This window comes from Pagrus pagrus, assembly GCF_965226575.1.
Source record: "Pagrus pagrus genome assembly, chromosome: 19".
NCBI lineage: Eukaryota > Metazoa > Chordata > Actinopteri > Spariformes > Sparidae > Pagrus > Pagrus pagrus.
Window position 1 is genome coordinate 23,346,637 of NC_140203.1, and position 21,305 is coordinate 23,367,941.

Below are 21,305 nucleotides of genomic sequence, written 5' to 3' on the forward strand. Positions count from 1 at the left end.
TGGTCCGCTGCGACGGTCATGTTGCTTTGGGACTTGCTTTGGCAACCGATCTATTCAGTCGTTTAGGTATAAGAATGTGTTGTGTAATCTTCTTGTGACGACAGAAAAATAGCCACACAAATGGTAACAAGCATGGATGAGACGGATGTTGCTGTTGATTGACCTACAGAAATTATAACTGTAAAGCTGGACAATAGCTGTCTATCCTCAGCTCATCTCCAATGGTCAGTTCAGCATCTACTGCTAGTGTGTCTGGTTTAAATTTATGAAATATTGAATAGCTGTAATAATTAAAAGGAGACGTTGTGGTTTCAGCAGCAGTTTGTGTTGAAGATATTTGTTGATCAAAAAAACACTTTATGCAGTGACTGCATGCATCACTTTAAAAGTCCTGTGCTCAGTGTGCTGTTGGGAGATTTGAGTTCTGTCCAAATTGTGAAAAAACAACTGACTCTTGGATTCAAAGTTGCTGAAGGTGTATTTTTATAGGCTAGCAGTTTCCTCCCGCTTGCGGTCTTCGTGCTAAGCTAGGTTAAACACATCCTGCACATCCTATTTCTGTAATGGCACTCAGGAAGGAAACTGGGATCCATCTTCTGAACTGAGTGGACACAAATGAATGGTAGGAATAACCAACTCATAACCATGGCACTTAAATGGACTCCAAGGAACTTTTAATTGGTCAAGAAACAGTCCTAATTTAATATTTATGCCTCTGTATGACCCGCATAAGAAAACAAGACCATCATTGAGGAGATTGGCTATTTCTGTTTAGCTGAAGTAGTTATTGTCACCATTTGGTTTTTGACTTATCTCGGTTAGATACGCCATAAAACTATATCTGGTGGTACGGCACGACCCTGAACCTGTTTGCTGTGTTTCACCATGGTCATATTTTGTCCACAGTGGCCGTCAGAATCGACAAAAGATAAAAGTTCCTTGCAGCGGCTTTATGGTATAACATTTCACCAATAAACATAATCCAGAATGAACTTAAATGTAAAATGTCAAAACTGATTGCCTTCAGCTTTACCACATTCTGATTGCTTTTGATTTATTTAATTAATTTGAACTTCTTATATGACTTCATAAAGCAGACTTAATTTGGACCCTCATAGAGAGATTGTCTCAAAAATGATAATTTTTTTGCTGTGAGTTTTACTTTAGCTCTTTACATGGTCATCAACTTCGCCTGTCTTCACCTTTGACAGCATGACATAATAAAAACTAAAATATTCTTTCGTATAAATAATCTCCCCTGATTGATGAATATGGAAATGGCAAAAAATATTCAATACCTTAAGTAAAATACTTGGCAAGAAGAAAGAAAATGTTGGCAGGAGTTTTAAATATTTTTTTCTTCTGGCAGTGGACATTCACACAATTTAATTTGTTCTGTTATATCTAGGTTAAAGACATGAAAACAGGCTCCTTTGTTCATTTCCTGTCACAGGAGTTATAGTACTTTATGCAAAAAGAAGTGCCATGTTGCCATCTATTCTGGTCATTTGTATAAAATGTTTAAAATGTTTTTTTTTTATTATTCTTTTGCGTGGAAAAAATACAAATTAAACTTTTTATTATAGAAATGTACCAAATTTCAGGTTTGCTGTGCTACTGATGTTTGTTAGTGCTCATGTCTGGAGTATACCCAAATGTAATTCATTCATTTAAATAGCTAAAATGAGAAAAAAGAGAAATGTTTCCTGTTTCTAACACTGCTGGGAAAACAAAGGACAGGAGTGGCCGTTTTGAATTCAACTCATTATTGCAGTAAAACTGGTACAGAGTAACAGATTACAAAGCTCATGGCACAGTCACTGAAAAAGAGAAATGAGGTGTGTATGTACAACAAGGAGGGAAAAGAAAGAAAAAGTTAACATTTTGGCTAATAGAAACATCAGGGGTAACATAAAAATGAAGATACTGTAATTCGGGAGATGACTTGATTATACAACAAAGAGAAAATATGAAATGAAGCATCACAAAAATAACATTACTTAAAAAACACATTTAGCACTTACACTGACAGATTCAATCCTAGTGTTTAACCTAGGTCCGATTCAAAGCAGCTTTTCCTTTTGATAAAAAGCTCAATTTTAATGGCAAACACTAAAAACAACTGAAACTGCCTCGCACATGTTCTGATATCTTTTTGGGGAAATAGCTGATAAGATTGTTTGCTGACCACTTGCTTTTTTTTATATTAGCAACACTCCAATCTCACAAAATTTTCATATATTAATCTTGAATCAGGTGCTGAGGGTCTTTCACTGAATCAACATTTATAACCCATCTTGAAGGAAATAAATGCACTGGAGTCAGAGCCGGCCTAATGCCTCTACGTAGAACCACATCGAAGTGAATTTGTGAACTCTCTTTGGGTGCCTCAGTTAAGTTTTAATTATAATTCATGTGTTTAAAAATAAAATCACTGATTTTGTTATACCACCCATAACATTTTCTTGTCACCTTATAATAACCATCAATAATAAAAGCTAAATTGATAATTAAACTTAATTAACTGTTATTTCACTGTTTTTTAACAGTGAAATAACTGCCTTGCTTTGCAAACCATTTATTAAGCAATTGTTTATTGTAAAGTTGCAACTGATGTTTGTAATACTTTATAAATACCATGTAGTTCATCTATAAATATTATTTGGATGGTCATTGAGGGTTGCATCTGATGTCTAAAAACCTTTACAATTGTATATTAGATAGTTTATAAAGCATTGACTATTGAAAACTATTAACTAAAGTTTAATTAACTACAATTTTACCTTATATTTTTGTTGTATTATGATGGTTAATATAGAGTGTTTCTGAAATGGTACTATTGCAACAAATTATCCTCTAACAAATATTATGTTACAAGTTTTTAATATAAAAATGTGGGGTTACCTAAATACATTTTTTCAGGTACATAACAAAACCAGGTGTATTTTTTGTGTTAAGATTTCTTGTGTTTTATTGAACTTTTTCATCTTCCCGAATAGCATTTTACAGAACATGGATTTGGGGCTTTTTCTTGTTTTTTAAAAAAAAAACTGTTTTACCACGTTATTATCTTTCTATGAAAAATCAAAATGGATTCTTCACATGGCGGTTTTAAAAATAGGCTTATGCCGGCTCTGACACATGTGATTCTCGGTGCAAGCAAAGACAGTAGTTTGACTTACACTTCAGATGGTCGGCAACCAAAACCACATACAGTACTGAGCACCACTGACCGAAACTCAAAGTTGGCACCTGGCTACTAACTGGACAAATACAACCTCACTATAAATCAAAACAAGTTCATCATCATCACCTCTTACTGGCAAGTCCTCACCCCACAGAAACCCCACAGAAAATGTTTTATGACTATTTACACATTTCTCTGCAAAAAATACAATTAAAAATGGTAATGTCATGAGGCATGGAGAATAAAAGAAATATCATATATCTTTTAGGATTTCTGATTCCTCTGACGAACCCTCGGAAATGTTCCCCACAGATAATAAACATAATGTTGAAAAAACAAATAAAAAAAAAAAGAAAAATGATTCTGAACTGTTGACCTCACTACATTTTCAATGTGACACATTTTTTCAACACACACTGAATTTTTACTTTTTCATCTTTTAACAAAAAAACCGATACAACATATTTCTAAAACACAAAATAACAACAGTCTACATGTAAAAATATAACTTTTACATACACAATTTCAAAATAATGGTAAAGTTTGCCATTTTGTTGCATACAATTTACAAACGTCTGTGTGTTGTTGCCTTGGATAGATAGCAGTGAATGGAGCTGATGGAACTCCGGTCCCATTTTGTCCTGCGCAGGGCGCCATACTTGTCAGAGGGTGTTGTCATGGCAACAACAGAGAACACAACAAAGTCAGTTGAAAATTTATAACACTGAGGGGCCTCGCCAACTTCTGCCAGTTCAGTCTTTGAGAAAATAATTCCTCCCCAAGCAAACACTCCTTTGCGACAGAAAATAAAAAATAATAACAGAAAATGGCACCCTCCTTATATATCGTATATATTTTTTGTACATTTATATATAGATTGATTTATTCAAATAGATTCTTTTCCAGTTTCCGTGCCTTCCTGTTGATTGGGTAGGATTTTAACCGCGTCAAAATGACCACCGACAGAGAACAATGCTGTCAGATAGCGAATTGTGTTGTTTTTTTGTCTTTGTTTTTGTTTTGTTTTTTTACATTTTCTATAATAGACATGTAAACCAGAACAGACAAAGAAAAAGTAATAAGAGAAAAGATTCTTCTTAAAAAAGAGAGAGAGAGAAAAACAAAAGAAAATCTGTTTTACAACATACGACCACACACTTTGTACTGAAGACTACATTGGCTTACGGACAAGCCGATCAAATATTGATAAAAAGCTGATAAGCTATAATACAAGAAGAGACGCGTTGTTCACCATGGAAACAGGGCTGGGGCTTGGAAGAGAAGGGTTGGGGGTTATGGAGGGCTTCGGGGGACGGAGAGGACTTGGGACGGGGGCTTGTCTTGCTAAATCAAGCGTCTGTCTCAGTGGCTCGAAGCCAGAACACGCTGTCTACTTACATATAAGCGTACAGTACATTAAATACAGTTTAGTTGTTTTATCCAAAAAATACTTTTTTTTCCTTTTTAGCTTTTTTTAAATTCCCAGGTCTGGTAAAAAACCTGACTGCATAGAACCTAACGACTAAGAACAGGTTTCCCTAAGCTTGCATCCTATTAAAAGACCAGGTAAATGTCCTCCTCTGGCAACTCGAATGATATGAACTCTAAAAAGGCACATTGGTAGAATTGTGAATGTTCAAATTGCATCTGTGGGAACGCTTAGTTGGGGCAAGAGGCTGGGGAGAGGGGCTAGGGCTCTGGTTTAGGGCTCATAAGGCTAGGGTCAGCAGAGAAGACAACACCAGGACTGGGGATTAAACATAGGCCTGAATCAAGGAGGGCTCGAACTGGGGCGAGACTGAAAGGGGACTTTCAGATTGACACCAGAGCACAATGGACGTTCTTACACATATTCCAGTTACCTTTAACCTTAATGCATAGCAACCCAATAATAAGTTTTCACCCAGACCTATCTTGCTCTGATTATTTGCTCCTAGACTTTTGTCTCTGCCAGCCCCACCTTGTTCTATTCAACCGATAAAGACTTGCCTATTTTTCATAAATGTTTTAAATTTACATATATATAAGTCACCACGTCAGTCATGCCTGATCGCTGTACTCATACCGGACACTAGGGCTGCAACTAACCGATATCTTCATTATTGATTAGTCTATAAAAGGCCAAAAGATTGTGAAAAATGCTCATCACAATTTCCCAGAGCCCACAGTGATGTCTTCTAATGCTTCTTTTGTCCAACCAACGGTCCAAAAAACTAAAAAAGACTCTATTCACTACCACCAAAACATCTAAGTGCTGCTAACTGTAGCTAATGCTAATGCCAAATCAGTCGAAGTGTAAAACCCTCTGGCACAGGTGCTGCCACTAACCCTGATCCTAACGTCAAGGATTGGAAGGCCGATGAAATTTGAAGCAGTTAATGATGGCAGCAGATGTCAATCAGAAAGTCCCCCAGGGTTGTTACTCTGGGCAGGGAAGCCTGAGGTTGGGGTTAGAGTTGTAGAGTTATGATCAGCCAGATATTAAAATAGGAAGTGAGGGAATCTAATGAACCCAACACGGGAATGCTTTGACTACTGCTGCTTGGCCCCCTAGAAGAAAATGGTACACCCCTCACCCCGATGATTGTTCCCTTGCTTCCCCTGCAGCGTCGTCATCACTTTAGTCTTATTTCCAGCTCAATCTCGCTTTTCTCCGTACCCTTCTATGACTCACAAAACCCTCATAGTTCAGGCCTTCAGGATATCGGGAGCACTCGATTCAAGTGGAGTGATCGCGGTGCAGGGGAATGTGCTAAACGTGGAATAGAATTCACTTCAGTGCTCAGTCCAGCCCTCTTCCCTCTCACCCTCCATCCGTCTATGCATCGTTTTTGACTGTCTGTCCATTCTCTCAAGCATCTGCCCAGTAATCAGTCGATTTCAGCAAAGGCCTGGACATCATTTCAACTTCTGCCTGCTATGCACATCCTAACAAATATTTAACAAAGGACTTTGATTTGGGATGTTTGCTGGAGCTCCTCCTTTCTCTCAATCGTTTTTGCATCTGCACTACAAATGACGATGTCAAGAAAAGTCTTCCCTCCTGTTAGATTTAGAAGTACACTTTTTAATTACAGCATGATTCTGCCTTCAGTAATTTAAACACCCCGTTCCCTCTGAAGTCACTTACTGATTGATTGATTAACTGATTCAATGATTGATTCTCTAGGTATTCTCTTCCTCTCAGTAGATACACACGGGTCATTTGGGTACAACTGTCCCAAGCTTTCACACTAAATTGTTAGCAGTTCGTACAACTTTGCCCGTTGTTAAACAAAGTCACTGTAGCTATTAGCATAAAACACTAATAAAAACACATAAACATGTTTCGGATTTCTTTTTTTACACCAACAATCTATTGTAAATGCAAAGGAATGCATTAGAAGGGGAAGAACGAGTTGCCCTTGTTTGTTTTGTTTTAACCCACGTCTTTCTAGGCATCTATGATAGTCAAAAAGCATTTGCAAACTAAATTTTTGTTCAGATCATTCCTGCAAAAGGGTCGGAACAGATTCCTAATATTGTCTTCGTTTTCATTTATAATTTAATCTGTGGAAATATGTGGTTTGTAAGGGGATGTGTGAGTGGGCAGCTTGCTTCTGTGATACTTCCTGGAACTTTCCTGTTCTTTTTTTTGAAAAAAAAAAAAAAAAATGTTTGCTTTGCTTCTCCACTTGTATCTATCTGACTGGTTTGCATCCAAGAGGAGATCAGGCACAGCTTCATCCACAGTGTGGCGTTAGATTGCCATTCAGTCAGAGACGCGCTGAAGCTGCGTTCAACAACAGCTGCGCAATGTTGCTTTTAAAAAAAAATCTCTTTAACACTTTGTGATATGTTTTGCTCCATTCCGAACAACCCTCCCCAACTTGTACCCTCCTCACTGCCCGTGTCCAGTTGCACTTTTTAAAGTTTTTTGTCATGTTTTCCTTTTCTCATATATATATACTATATATAGAACCCTTTTGTTCTTTAAAACCGGGAATGCTGATAAAACAAGTAGTACAAGAAGAAGAATTTCTTGGATGATGAGATTCCAAAGACGTTTGTCCATTGCTGTCACTTTGTGTCAACAGCTCCCACAGACTGCCACTTTGTAGCAGCAATGTTACAGCGGCCGTTTGAATGTCTCCACAAAGTAGCATCCAGTTCACTTCAGCTGGAGACGCCAAAGTGAGGAAAGCGACTAATGTGACTCTGCAGTTCGTGTTCTCGACAGAAGAAGGAGACGAAGGTGATGAGGAGGATCAGAGACGACAGACGAGAGGAGAGAGAGAGGCTGATCTGATTGGTCAGGCCGAAGTTCCAGAGAATCTGATTGGTCAGGCTGAAGCAACAACGGGTTTGATCGATTGCCGGGTTGTCATGGAAACGCCGTCAGAGGAAGTGGTCACTCATCATCTTGATGAACTCTGGCACCTTGGACCTGGAGAGACGAAGGGAAAAAAACAAAGGCAGGGAGGATGAAGAAGGAAATTTACACATCACACTGTGCACGCACAAAGACACACACACACACACACACACACACACGGACAAACAAAATAAATGAGTTTATTTTAACGGCTAAGTCCTACAGTAATACGGCTAACAAATATGAAGTTTGTCCTGTTGTATGGAAGAGCTCAAGGAGTTTCTAAAATTGAATCCATGGTAATCAAGGCTAAGTGTAATCTTTCGTACAAGTGGACATGTTGTCCTGATGGTGATGCCAAAGGAAAGGTCTGGGCCCACCAAACCATTAGCATTCAACCTCTGGTGACCATGAATATTCACAGCTAACATCATGACAGTCTGGTCAGTAGTGCATAACATACACAATTTAGATGCTACTGCACGTCATTGGACCATAGTGCAACGTTACATTGCAGTTGGGGGGGGGGTCACAAATAAAACAGACCATACCCAACAGTCTTAGGAAACAAAGTGGCTTTAAAGGTCCAATATGTAAGAACTGATACATATTCCAAACAAATGGGGGGCAGCATATCAACAGCGGAACCGCTAACTTCTGCAAACTGTAGCTGTAAGCTAGCTAGCAAGAGAACATTGGTGTTGCAGAACAGAACAGCAGCTTTGGACCTCGGGAGGTGGAGATTTCAGGACAAAGACTCGGGGGACCCAGCGGGGACTGCGGGCAGGGAGTGACGCCATAACGTAAAACCAAAACTGTTATTTCTTCACGCTCTGTAGTTGTAGAAGTAGAGTTATTTTTCTGATCATTTAAAGCCAAACCTCTTACATATTGTACCTTTAAAAACTTTGACACAGATTTAACTATGATCAATGTAGCCTGATGTTTTCATAAAATGAAGGGTGCTTCCTTGGAGCATATGGACGAGTGAATTCATAATATTTGGGTGTTGCTGGTCCTTCTCCTTGCACTGAAAGTTGACTGGGTCATGTGTTGGGAACTTTCATGACCTTAAACCTGCACAAACCTTAAAGGGTAACTCCACCAAATTGTACACGTTTAATTGTGTTTACAGGTCTTGGGGAGTTCTACTGGACATGTGAAAACAGTGTCACACAAACTGTGTGTAATCTGATAAATTGCCACTCAGTCGCTCAATGGCATTGTGGGTAATGTAAGAAGAAGGTGGAACAATGTGTGAATAAGAAAATGTATTATCTCTGGTTCTACTGAATCGATTTTAATCATTTGTTTTTAAACTGTCCATAATGAGTCCAATAGTGTAACAGCAATGCAATGCTGGACTAGTGCACTGCTTTTCAAAACCAGGAGCCTATATTACCCACAATGCAACTTAGCTACTGAGTGACATCACATGAGGCAATTTATCAAATTACTTGCAGCTTTGTCCAGAGACAAACTTTATACAGCTTCTTCCACATATGCAGAAGTACTTCATAAGACCTGTCAACACACTTTAATGTGTTAAATTGGTGGAGTTACCCTCCAAGTGTATAAATAGAGAAGAAGAGGCATTACTGAATTTATTTCACTGAAAAGCTTTGTAGATAAGGACTTCTGTGTGGTTTTGTCTTAGGCAGCTCCTGCTCCTTATTAAGGAACTTTGCTAACTTTTTTTGGCCTTTTGTATGGCTTTATTGATAGGACAGCTTCAGAGAGGTGACAGGAAACAGGGTGAGAGAGAGGGGGGTGACACACAGCAAAAGGCCCAGGCCGGACTTGAACCCTGGGCAGCTGCAGCGAGGACAAAGCCTCTGCACATGGGACATCTGCTCTACCAGCTGAGCTAATGTGCACCCCAACCTTTGGTAACTTCTAACATCAGAAAATAAGCTAATACACACAATTAACCTGCTCCATGATTCAACATGCAAGCACGAATACAATTTCAATGTTTGAAAAAAGAAGAAAACAAAGTTGTAAAGCAAAGTAAAGACATAATACATATTCGGTAGAAAGCAGTGACAAACACACACATTCACACATTAAAATCACACTTACTGCCAATCTGTTGTTAAAATGTACCTAGACCAGACAGAAACTCAAGTTCTGGCCTCAGTTTTTAGCCAGCTTGAATATCATCAGCTCTGACAGGCTTTGGACTGTCAGAAGCTGAAGGACGCGCTTCTCCAAATTTAGCAAATGATGGAAGAAATTTGGCCTAAATGGAATTTTTTTCTCAACATGTCGTCTGTGTAAGTTTAACCTTTTTTCTGTTTGCTTGGTGTAAAGTGACAGAACAGACCTAACAATATGTGCAGGCAGTCAGGACTCTGCCTCAAACTGTCAATGCCAATATAATACCAAGTATTAGGGCTACAGAAATATTACCATTTGGATGCATGGTTAAATCTACGGATCTATCTATGGAAGCCAAGAACGGCCATGCTTTTGATTTTTTTGTTTAATGCAGTAATCTCGAGATCATGAGTTAATAATTTTGTTAGCTTGAGATAACAAGCTAACAAGTTTTATCTTGATAACAGGTTAATCTATTTAGTTTTTAAAGAAAACAAAAGGCAGATTTTCTCGAGATAACAAGAAAATTCATCACAAAATAATATATTTTGTTTTCTAAAGATGACGGGACAATTGCAGAGAACTGTCTAGTCCATTTGATCACACCTGATTTCAGCCTTGAAGTATTCCTAGCTGTACGGTAAGAGTTTTGGAGTGAGAGTGAGATGCTATCTACGCATCCTAGCACGGCACTGCTGATTTCTGATACAAGTAATGAAAGAAAACAAGCTTTTGTTTTCACTTTTTGAAAGAACTGATTACCTTTTTTATCTCGAGATAATGAAATATCATAACTTGTGATCATAAGATTTAGATAAGATAAGAAGTGTGAGTACAAAATAATTTTAAGCACAGCCATTCTTGGCTTCCATACATATCTGCTTTTTAGTTTTTGATTAACTTTTATTTATTAAGTGTTGCTGGAGGAAACACCTTCCTGACAGTGAAACAGATATATACAGCCACATCTGTTTGAATGAATAAGTACGTTTTAAACTTTTGTGCTTTTCTTTTGAAGGTTGGACACCAAACAGGAAATCTTGTTTTCTTACAAACAATTTCCAGGCCAGCTTAATGCACCTATCCTATACCTATAAACCTATTAAATAATATTTCTGTTTCGGTTACTGTAATTCTATTCGCTAGGACTCTAGTGGTTAAAAGTACACAGACGCCACATTAACAGACAGCTGATGGACGAAGGATAAGTTCTTTTGAAATAACTTTTGATCCTGAAAACAGGAATGTCCTTTTCCAATTTATTCACTGGAAGCCAAAATGTGAAAAGTTACACACACTGTTAACCTCAACTAATTTTAGTTGGAGACATGTGTAGTTTGCCATACATTTTACATTTTATGGCAAGTGATGTAATTAATAAGATGAATGCTTGAAGTTTCTGGACCAGTTTCTGAATTCTGATTCTTTGGTTTGAATTAAAGGTACAACAGCAGATTAGTTTATAAGTGAAATCTGACCATTCAGGGGGGGAGGAGATGTTGCTGCGTTTTACATTTGTCCCAAGGGGTTTGACCCGTCGCCCATGGCGGCGGCAGCATGGTGCGCGGCGGCCAATGACAGGGGAGCACCGTCCGATGCCACGGTGACCTTCTCCTCCTCGCGGCGCTTCAGACAGGCCGCCTTGGGGTTCAGGTTTCGCTCTGGACAGAGGGAGAGAGAGGAGGAGAGACTGTTATTAATGTGATTTGTCTTTTGTGTCTGTCTTTCTATTTATCTTCCTGGTGTCTTCCTTTGTGCTGGATCACTAAACCAGCAGTGAGTCTGAAGTCAAGAAGCCAAAAACTCCCGCCTGGTTGAATCAACAGGTGTCACTGCTGCCCTCTCCTGGAGCTGCTTGAGCACTACATGTGCTGAAAAATCTAATTTAACCTATTGAACCCTGACTTCCACCTTCATTCCCCCCTTATGTGGCTAAAGTTAGAATAAAGGAACATTTTTCATGCTTTGATACTTTATTGTCCCAGCTCATCATTAAAGCTGTATGCAGATTTCAGTGATTTAACCCTCAGAACCCCAAAACCAGCAGGAACCACACCCAAGACTCCATTCAATCAAATGGAAATACATATTATTTGCATCATATAAGACATATTTCCCCCAAACTCAGCCTCAGATATATTGGCATCTGTGGAAACATCAAATCCTCCCACTACAATTTGAATAAAGTTCTCTGAGTTTGAACATAGAGCCAGAATATTGGTTTGGATCCGAGCTTCTTCATGCCTGAATCCGTGGTTTATATTGTTAGTATATAAGGTCCAGTGTCTCATACACAACTGACCTCGGACTTGTTGCTCCAGACTGAGGATGACGGCCACGGCCTGGTGCAGGATCAGTAACTTGGTCTGAGGTTTGTCGCTCTTCAGGTGCAGCTGGACCATCCTGCCCAGCTCCTTGAATGCCTCGTTGATGTCGCGGACGCGCAGACGCTCCCGCGCGTTGTTGGCCATCCTCCGTTCCCTCTCCCGCTCCATCTTCTGCTCTGGAGACAGGTCCTCGTCATCGTTGTTGCTATGGTGACCAATGATGAGGACAAGCAGGAGAAAGGGAAGAGGAAGCCGCGGATGAGGGTAGGAGAGGAGGAAGGAAGGGGAGGATTTAAGGATGAAAGCTCAGTTCATGTTTCAGTGTGTCGAGGCTCATTTGAATACAAACCTGCAGTAAATGCTGGATGTTGCTGACCTTTAGGAGATGATTCATTAACTGAGAAAATTACAAAGGACAGGGCTTGGGAGCAGACATCATGTTGTGCTGCATTCTGGGTAGTTCTGTTTGTTTACATTGTAATATTGGTGAGGTTATTTCACTACAGATTTCTGCCTGAAAACATTCAGTGAATACCAGTAGAGAAGGATCCACACTAGAACTCCACCCATTTCACTCCTATATGATGTCAAACTCAAGGCTTATAGTTTTAAAATAAGTACTAAAATCATTCATTCTTCTTCCTCGTCTTTGTTAAGGCCTGTCAACAGACCTTGATATGTACAATTGGAGGAGTTCTCATTTTATACCAAAATTAGCTTGTACAGTAACAATGTTACGGGCTTTCACATGTGGAAATTCAAATGCACATTTGAGGCAAAGCAATTCCCTGACGAAAATGTAAATTTCTTATGTGGAAATTTTCACTCATATTTGAAAGAAGCCAATCACAACAGTCCAGTTCACACGACATTTTAACATGCAAACTTAAATTTTGACATCTGAAAGTAAAATAATTTCATGTAAGAATATGTGAAGATGTGGGGTGGAATTTCATTTGACTATCTGTATAATGTTTTGTTTATGTATGTAATTCACATGTAAAAATGTAAATTTCACATGTGGAAATTTTCATTCATATGTGAAAAAATCGCTTAAGAAAACGTGCAGTTCACACGTGACATTATTTTCTTTTCACGTGTTCACATTTTAGTTAACATGTGAAAACATTAAATTCACATGTGAAAAGGCTAAATTCACATGCAACATTTTTGTAACAGTGGTTACTTTTATTTAACTATCAAAGTTAAGTGCTGATTGAATGAAAACAGATTTAAAAGTATTTACACCCCACGAAATGTAACTTTAATGTGCACCATAGGATTGTGCCAGGATAAAGGGTAAAAATGATGTCATGTTACGGGTGTCATGCTCCCATCACAGCCAATCAGAGCTGGAGCAGATCAATCAGCTGTAACTACTCCAGAATCCTGTGACCTGGCAATGAATGGTGATTGTACCCTTTCTTAATAAAGACAAAAGCCAGAGGTTGGTGGGTGTTATAGGTTCTTTGTCCAGTAAAGGGGTATTTACTGACACCGGCGAGTTGAAGTTTAGAGTGCAAAGCTGGGCGGCTACACGAGGTCAATAAGGTGACCAAAAGAACGATAGAGTGCAGATAACCAGCTGCCAACAAGTCAGCCGGATCACATGATGATACATTCCCAAACCCTGTCACACAACATCAGCAACATTTTTCATCTGTTTCTTTCTGGATCATCATCATCATCATTACCATCATCATCATCATCATCATCATCATCACCATTATCATCATGACCGCCATCATCATGAACAAATCTTTGGGTTAGGGATCCAAATGTTTCTGATTTCAGTCGACCTCCGTGTGGAAAATCTCGTTGGAGGGTTGAAGGCTGCATCCAGGATGGGAAGTCAACACTTGACCAAAACCAACACTCTGATCTTTATTACTTCAGATTTAGCCAGCTTAAGTGATTATATAATGAGTGGGTTTCAAACATTTTGGCCCTTTAAAAAATTAGTTTGAAAGCGTATAGCTTCTTGCCAACAGCAAGAGTATCCATATCCAATGTTTCTGTTGGTGTTGATTTCCCAGCCCTCAATGTGAGGTGGCACTTCTTTGCGAATATTGACCGTTGGCTCTACTCTGTTGTGTGAGAAACAGCTAAAACCAGGCCCAAGACCATGGAGAGACTGATGGAGGACAAATCGTGAGCTGCATGTCCACCAGGAACCTCTCTTTGTCTTTACACTGCTTTTCTTGGCTCACAGAGTCCAACAGCAGCCATGTTTAAAAAAGAGAGATGCCTGGCGGATACAAGCATTTCTGTGTACAGGGAGTCTCTGTATTAACTGATGCATTTAGCTGCTTCTCATCACACTTGGTCACTTCATCAAAGTCCAGAGGCTGGTTCCCAAAACACCCACAGCTTAAGTCCTTCCTTGTGTCCTTTCTCTCTAAAAACCAGAAAACTCTGGTTTTACCTTTTCTTTGTCTGAGAAGAGCAATCGATCTCAACTGAATCGAGCTGAATGCTGATTATTGTTTTGTGGCTGCTGCATCAAAGTAATGATGCCACACTGTAAAATACTCTTTTGTAAGTCCTGTCTCATGATCAAGTGATTCTTTTCTGATAAATCTCTCTAGATTTCTCCAGAAAACTGCTACGTTTCCTGGTTTACAGTTTCTGCTTTATCGCATGAAAATGCTGAATGTTCATGTCTGTCTTTTGACTGAGAAAAGAAGTGCCACAGATTGTCACTTCATGTTGCCCAATATCCAATCCAACTGTAACATCTTGAACACTTTCTGTCTCTTGGAGAGTTTTGTTTATCAATGCTACTCTGAACAAGGAAGTTCTCTGAGCGTGTGGGTGTTTTGTGAAAGCGCATGTCCCAGCCCAGCTTAGAGTTTTGACTGAAGCGAACGTCTTAGGCGTGGGTTACCTAGATCTTGACCTATCAATAGATTTGAGATCCTTGTTGTCCAAGTCCTCCTTCTTGGGGTCTAGGTTCTTCGAATCCTGCAGGAGGTTCTCGTCGCCCTCGTCCTCAGACTTGATCTCGGAGCTGACGGAGGAGGCGCTCTGGCCCTGGAGGCCTCCAGACAGGGCTGCAGGAGAACGAGGCAGAAAGGGAGAAGGGGTTAGAAGGCGTGTATAGATAAAAACAATACTGTGTACGCCGATCAGCCACAACAATAAAACCAATGACAGGGGAAGTGAGTAACTTTGTTCATTTTGTTATTTCGTTACAATGCATTGTTTTGCCAAGTTGATGCCTTGTGCTCTTTGTAATGTTCTCAAGGGGCAGCTCTTGAACAGTTTTTGTGGAGTGTCAGAGAACATGGTCCTGATGGTGGTGCCATCGGTGCCATCGGGAGTGCTGTTGCCATGAGGGGGTGTACTTAGTCTGCAACAGTCTTTGGGTGGGTGGTGATGTCAAGTGGCATTCACATGAATGCCAGGACCCAAGGTTTCTCAGCAGAACATTTTATTTCGACAAATGATCAATGTTATGGCATATCTTTTAAACTGTTATAATGAGCATTCGCGGGGTAAAAGCAGTCCACATCAGCTTAGTTGATATTCAAAATTGAGATTATCAATCATTTCTAACAGCAGCATCTCCCACTGAGCCTCAGAACCATAGTAAATAAAAAAGCTTCAAAGCACTGTCAGCTACATATTAATACACTGAGTAAACATCCCAATAAAATTGAATAGCAACAATGATACAATATCTGTGTCACTTGTTAGTTAACCTCTAACAAATATCATAGGAACAGCTAATGTAGCGTAGCAATGGCCATCGTGGAATAATGAGTGAATGTTCCTCAGTCAGAAAATGTGAGGCGTTCTTCCCATTCCACCAACACAGTGTGAACGCAGCATCAGGCGTGTCTGAACACAGATAATGCTCCAGTTGACCTCCAAGATGGCGGCCTGTGAGAGTTGTGATGCAGACGTAAAGCCTGTGAACCCTCTATCTGCCTCCCTCCTCAGCTGAACAGTGCAGTCTTTATTCCACGTCTGTATGGATCCGACACTGGGACGCTGCCAACTTCTCAGTCAACACAAAACACTCCGCTCTGTTCCCACACACACACACACACACACACACACACACACACACGACCAACTGTCGGCCATTTTGAATCTCCGTCTGCCTGACTGGAGGCATTTTGTGTGCAGCTTTGAGTGACGGCCTGTGTTTGGTTTGTGTGTGCGTCTCGTTCCGCACAATCGCTGTGTGTTTGTGCATAAATAGCTGCATTTAAAAAGGCTTAAAACTGTGAAAAGTGACTTTGTGCTTCTGAATGTCTGACTGAAGCCAGACAGACACAAACTGGCACTGGAGGAAAGTGAACACAACATTTTTGGGGAAAAATAAAGACTTATTGACGGTGGTAAGTCTGAATCATAGTCTGAGTTTTAATGATCTCGTCTGATCTAGTTTCTGGTTTAAGATTCTGTCGACACCATAATGTGATAACATTATTCTTCCTCTTGGTAAAGTCTTTTTGTCGGGTTTCTTCTTTTGGTGCCGAGCATTAAAGTACACTGATTCTAGTTCTTAAACTAAGAAGTACAGTATCTAATTACAAGTCAGCCCAGTGTCCAAGGAACAACATTCCTATTGGATGATTCTACACCTCACGATTTACGCTCATTTGCCAATGTTTAGTGCGTTGTATAATTTGGGTGAACCCTCCTTCTAAATTACGTCCGTAATGTATAAATTCACTGATCAGTGTGCGTAATAAAATAAAATGAAACCACCCAACCTGCTGTAAATAGATAAAACTTAGAGAAAGAGAGTATGAGCTACTCTATATACATGTATTATACGTAACATAATTTAATATATAATATAATATAAATCTTCACTGTTCATAATTACTTTGAAATTGAAGAGGAAACCACAGCCCTGCTACTGGATTCAAAGTGTTGCTGCCAAAAATATTTTAATACCCATTATTTACAGCCTCTACAACCTCAACCGTGTGTGTGTGTGTGTGTGTGTGTGTGTGTGTGTGCGTGTGTGTGTGTGTGTGTGAGAGCGAGGAACTTCTTCTGCCTGAGTGTGTGTGTGCGTGTTTCTCTCTCTCTCACCTCATTACACACTTGGCTCTGGCTGCCGCTGGCTGAACTCTGCTGCCAGCAGACTCATTTTCAGCCTTTAAAAATGAGCTCAGGGCTAATTTGCTCCACAACGCGCTCATATACACTTTTGCTCCTCCATATTCATATCACACATACTGTATTTATTTACCCCCCTCGTTAGGCTTTTTAGCGCTCGGGCGGTGAAGTCGAGGCTTGCCAGCTGAGATCCACGCGTGTGCCTGCAGAAGCTCCAAATTCCACTGAACTCTTCCTCAACTTTCTGCAGCCTCATTCAGGGACATTTTCCTCATCTTCACCTTCTCACAATTTTCATTCTCCTTTTTACTGTTTTGCTGTTTTCTGTTTCCTGCCAATTCAATTTCATCTCCTTTGTATTTCCTACTTTTTTCTCCTCTCATCTTGATTTTCCTCTGAAACTCTTCTCATCTTCCACTTCATCTCTTCCTTTTTCATCTTTATCTTTCTCTTGTTCCTCTTTATCGTCCTGTAATTTTCTATCATCTTTGATTTTCTGTTCTTCTTTTTTCATTTCTTTCTGCTCATGCAATTCTTTTGTTGTTCATCTTTTTCTTCCTCTTTTGTCATCCTTCCTCCTCGTTCTGCTCGTCCTTTTGAGCTTTCACTGTCGTCTTTATCTTTTTCTTCTTTCCAGTGTTTCTTTCTTCCTCCTCTTTGTTTTCCTCCGTGTCATCGCTTTCTTCATCTTTTACATTATCTTTATCTACTTTTTTCCTCCTCATGTTTCTTCTTTGTTTTCATCCCTTTTTTTCTTTTTCAGGACTTTGAGTTCATCCCTTAATCTTCAACTCCCTTTTTTGTTCTTGACATCTTCATTGTTTTTTTCTATATTTTTATTATTATTATTATTATTATTATTATTATTAGTAGTAGTATTATTAGTATTATTATTGTTTACATATTTTTTAATGGAAAACATCATTAAATGTTATTCTGTGTGTGCACAGCTGCACAGTGGATACCAGTGCTCCTGTGAGAACATATCATGTGGAAAACTCCTCTTGATTTTGTCCCACAAATGTTGGGATAAGGGGACACTGTCGGATTTATGTAACTGATATCTGGGGTCTTACCGCGGTATGGGTCGGGCTGGTTGAGGTCCGGCGAGGTGGCTGACTGAACAGGCAGCTGCGGCACCGGCACCTGACCCGCCATCGAGTGTCCGGCACGCAAACCGCCCACGCTGCTGCCGTCTTCTCTGTGAGAGCCCACCTGGAAAACAGAGAGGACACAGAGAAAAAGATTTTTAGTTGAACAAACATCTGCTTTGATTCTGTCTGCAGTTACATGAACACGAAAGCAGCTCAGATTCTAACTTCTAAAGTCCAGATGTGGTCTGAACCTGTTTCAGATCTGAACTGATGCTAACAGCCTGGTTCGGGCTCTCTGAGCTCTCTGAGCTCCCCCAAACCTACATTTGGATCTGTTTAATTGCATTATTGTAAGCATTTTGAAAATAGTTATTATTCTAGTATAGTATTAGTATTCTTTTAAATGTTTCCCCAGTGGTTTAAACCTGTTTCCTGGAACTACAGTTCAACTTCTGAACTCTCTAAACACAAAAGTGAAAACGGCTCACCAATGTGCCATATTGTGAGCTAAATCAAAGCTCATCAACAAAGCCGTTTTGACTACTGTGTCATGACGCCTATTAGAATTACATTTTGTGTTATTGTGCAAATAATTAAAAAGGTTCAGCTGATGGGACAAAATGTTGATTTTGTGCAGTATAAATTATTGTATTAAATTAAGCCCCTTAACTGTTTACATTATTTCATATTTATTAATCACTGAAAAATAACTGACGCTCTTGGACAACTTTGTGTTGTTGCTTATTGCACTTTTTGACAGAACAGAACAGAGCATTACATGACTAGGAGGAAGTATATATATAACTAATTATATTGGTATATTAGAATGTAAGAAAAATGTCATTCTTCAACATTAGAAATTAATCAAACACATGAGATGGTCATAAAAATCAACATCAGAAGGCATATTTAAGTCTGTGATGGTTTACAAATATTCTACAAATAAAAAGTGGTTTCTTTCTTTCTTTCTTTCTTTCTTTCTTTTCTCTTCCAGATGTTGTAGTTCTGTAATTGGCCTGCTGAGGGCATCCTCTGCCTTTCTAAGACACTGAAGATCTCCATCTGTCTCTCTCTGACACACACACACACACACACACACACACACACACACACACACACACACACACACTCCCACACACACACACACACACACACACCATCCCGCCCGATGTTTTTTTTCTCCATTTTTCCAGTACAGTACAACTCTGCGAGGCAAACTGTGCTTCGCTCTTCCAAACTGCCTGTGCTTGTGTGTATCTCTGTGTGTGTATGTGTGTGTGTCTCCGTCCAGGTTCATATCTGCATGTCTGACATGTATATTTAGAGTTTTTTTTAGTTTTTTTTTTTACTTGAGTGTGTCTTCTTGTTTTTCATGTGTATTCAGGGAAATACTGTGGGTGCACGAGTGAGTGTGTGTGTATGTGTATGTGTGCTTGGCTGAATCCTATCCATCTGTCTGCCACACACACACACACGCGCGCACACACACGCGCGCGCACACACACACACACACACACACACACACACACATATGCACATGACAACAACTGACAATTATCTTAATGCCCATATGTTTAATTGTGGGATTTCTAATTCCCAGAGCACCGAGCAGCTTCCAGCAGGGACTCACTGTTTTGGCACGAGATGGGCTCTCTTTATGTGTGTGAGTGTGAGTGTGTGTGTGTGTGTGCTTGTATGTGTGTGTGATGCCAGCTTCCTCGTGGCGTCCTGCGGTTCAGCATAGTCTCTCTGTCACCCTCCTTTTCCGGAGCTTTTTACTTTGAACATATCCGCAGGACAGTGGCTCGATATGAAATATGATATTTAGATGAGTGTACTGTAAAATGCTATGATATATATATATAAATATTGTGCAAAATTTGTGAATTATAGTGCATTGAATGGTGTGTGGAGGGTCTCCATTAGTGTGATAATCAGACTGAATCGCCATTTCATTTCAGTTCATTATTTAGCCTGACAGTAAATAAATATATGAATTAATGATTTATTATTCTGTGTATTATTTCTGCTCTGGCAGGGTAAGATGACGTCGTCATTTTTCAGACTGCTCCACTGATAAGTCCACAATTATCACAATTGATGCAGCACAACCAGAGATAACCCCTTTTTTTATACCATGTATTCTTCTTTCTTGTCCAAACCTGGCGCCCACATTACCCATAACGCAACTCGACAGCTGTCAGTTTGGTCAGAGATTCAGGTGTATCATGCGTGCACGTAGCCCCGAGCTGCTAGCCTCAAGCAGAGATGAGGAGCGAGCCGCAGAGATCGGTAGACTCACTTCTTTCTAACTCCTCACCCTCAGGTTTTTTTTTTCATTTTCAAACTGAGGCCTAACTGAAGCTGACTCAAGTGGCATCACATCACTTGAGCCTTTATGTAGGCGATGCAAAAGGCTTTCTACAACTTTTTTCATACATGTAGGCTAGTAGAACTCTTTTAACAGACTGTGATGAGTAAAACTGTTTAGTCCCACCCACAGAGCTCTGACTGGTTTGATAGCTTGGTAACACTTCATACCTTAATTAATCAATGGTAAGTTTATAGTTAATTACATTTTAATGAATAGTTATTTCACTGTTAACAAACAATGAAATGCTCTATAAACCATTCATCAAGCAACTGTTTATTGTAAAGTTGTAACTGATGTTAATAATATTTTGTAAATGGTTAATAAATACTGTACAGTTCATCCATAAACATTATTTGGATGTTGAAACTGATGTTTATGAACCTTATATTATTATGACACCCTACATTATGATTTATTGATCCGGCCGAGGTGTCAGTCTGATATAATCGATCAGTGTTGGTTTTAAATGATGTGTGACGTATGATGTATAGATAACAACCTCCTGTTGTGTTTTGTTTTCACCTGTGTCCATTTGTTTATTGGTTGGTTGGTTTGTCAGCAGGATTATACAAAAACTACTCAATGGATTTCCATGATACTTGGATGGAGCATGGGTCTGGGCCCAGAATACACCCCATAAACTTTTGGTGCAGATACAGATAAAATCTTGTTTCTCTCTTTTTTTCTGGCTTTCTCTAACACTGTGAGATAGAGCGGCTTTCCAAATGTTTATTCATTTCTCAGGGAAGAGTGCGTGGATCTTGATGGTTGGTATCTATTAGTTTGT

General features: G+C 39.5%; 1 protein-coding gene across 7 annotated transcripts in view; it reads right to left on the minus strand.

Moving 5' to 3' along the window:
- Positions 1-3,044: 3,044 nt before the first annotated feature.
- tcf4 (transcription factor 4) overlaps positions 3,045-21,305 on the minus strand; it is a 234,850-nt gene continuing 216,589 nt past the window's right edge. For 5 of the 7 annotated variants that reach the window (XM_084383942.1, XM_084383941.1, XM_084383944.1 and 2 more), the window contains 5 exons: positions 18,127-18,265; positions 14,868-15,021; positions 11,944-12,173; positions 11,155-11,302; positions 3,045-7,613 (listed from right to left, as the gene is read on the minus strand). In XM_084383942.1, the coding sequence (XP_084240068.1) occupies positions 7,565-7,613; positions 11,155-11,302; positions 11,944-12,173; positions 14,868-15,021; positions 18,127-18,265 (720 nt within the window). In that variant the 3' untranslated portion in view covers positions 3,045-7,564. Of the gene's footprint in view, positions 7,614-11,119; positions 11,303-11,943; positions 12,174-14,867; positions 15,022-18,126; positions 18,266-21,305 lie in introns of all 7 variants that reach the window. The other 2 variants (XM_084383943.1, XM_084383947.1) reach the window with 1 other exon arrangement.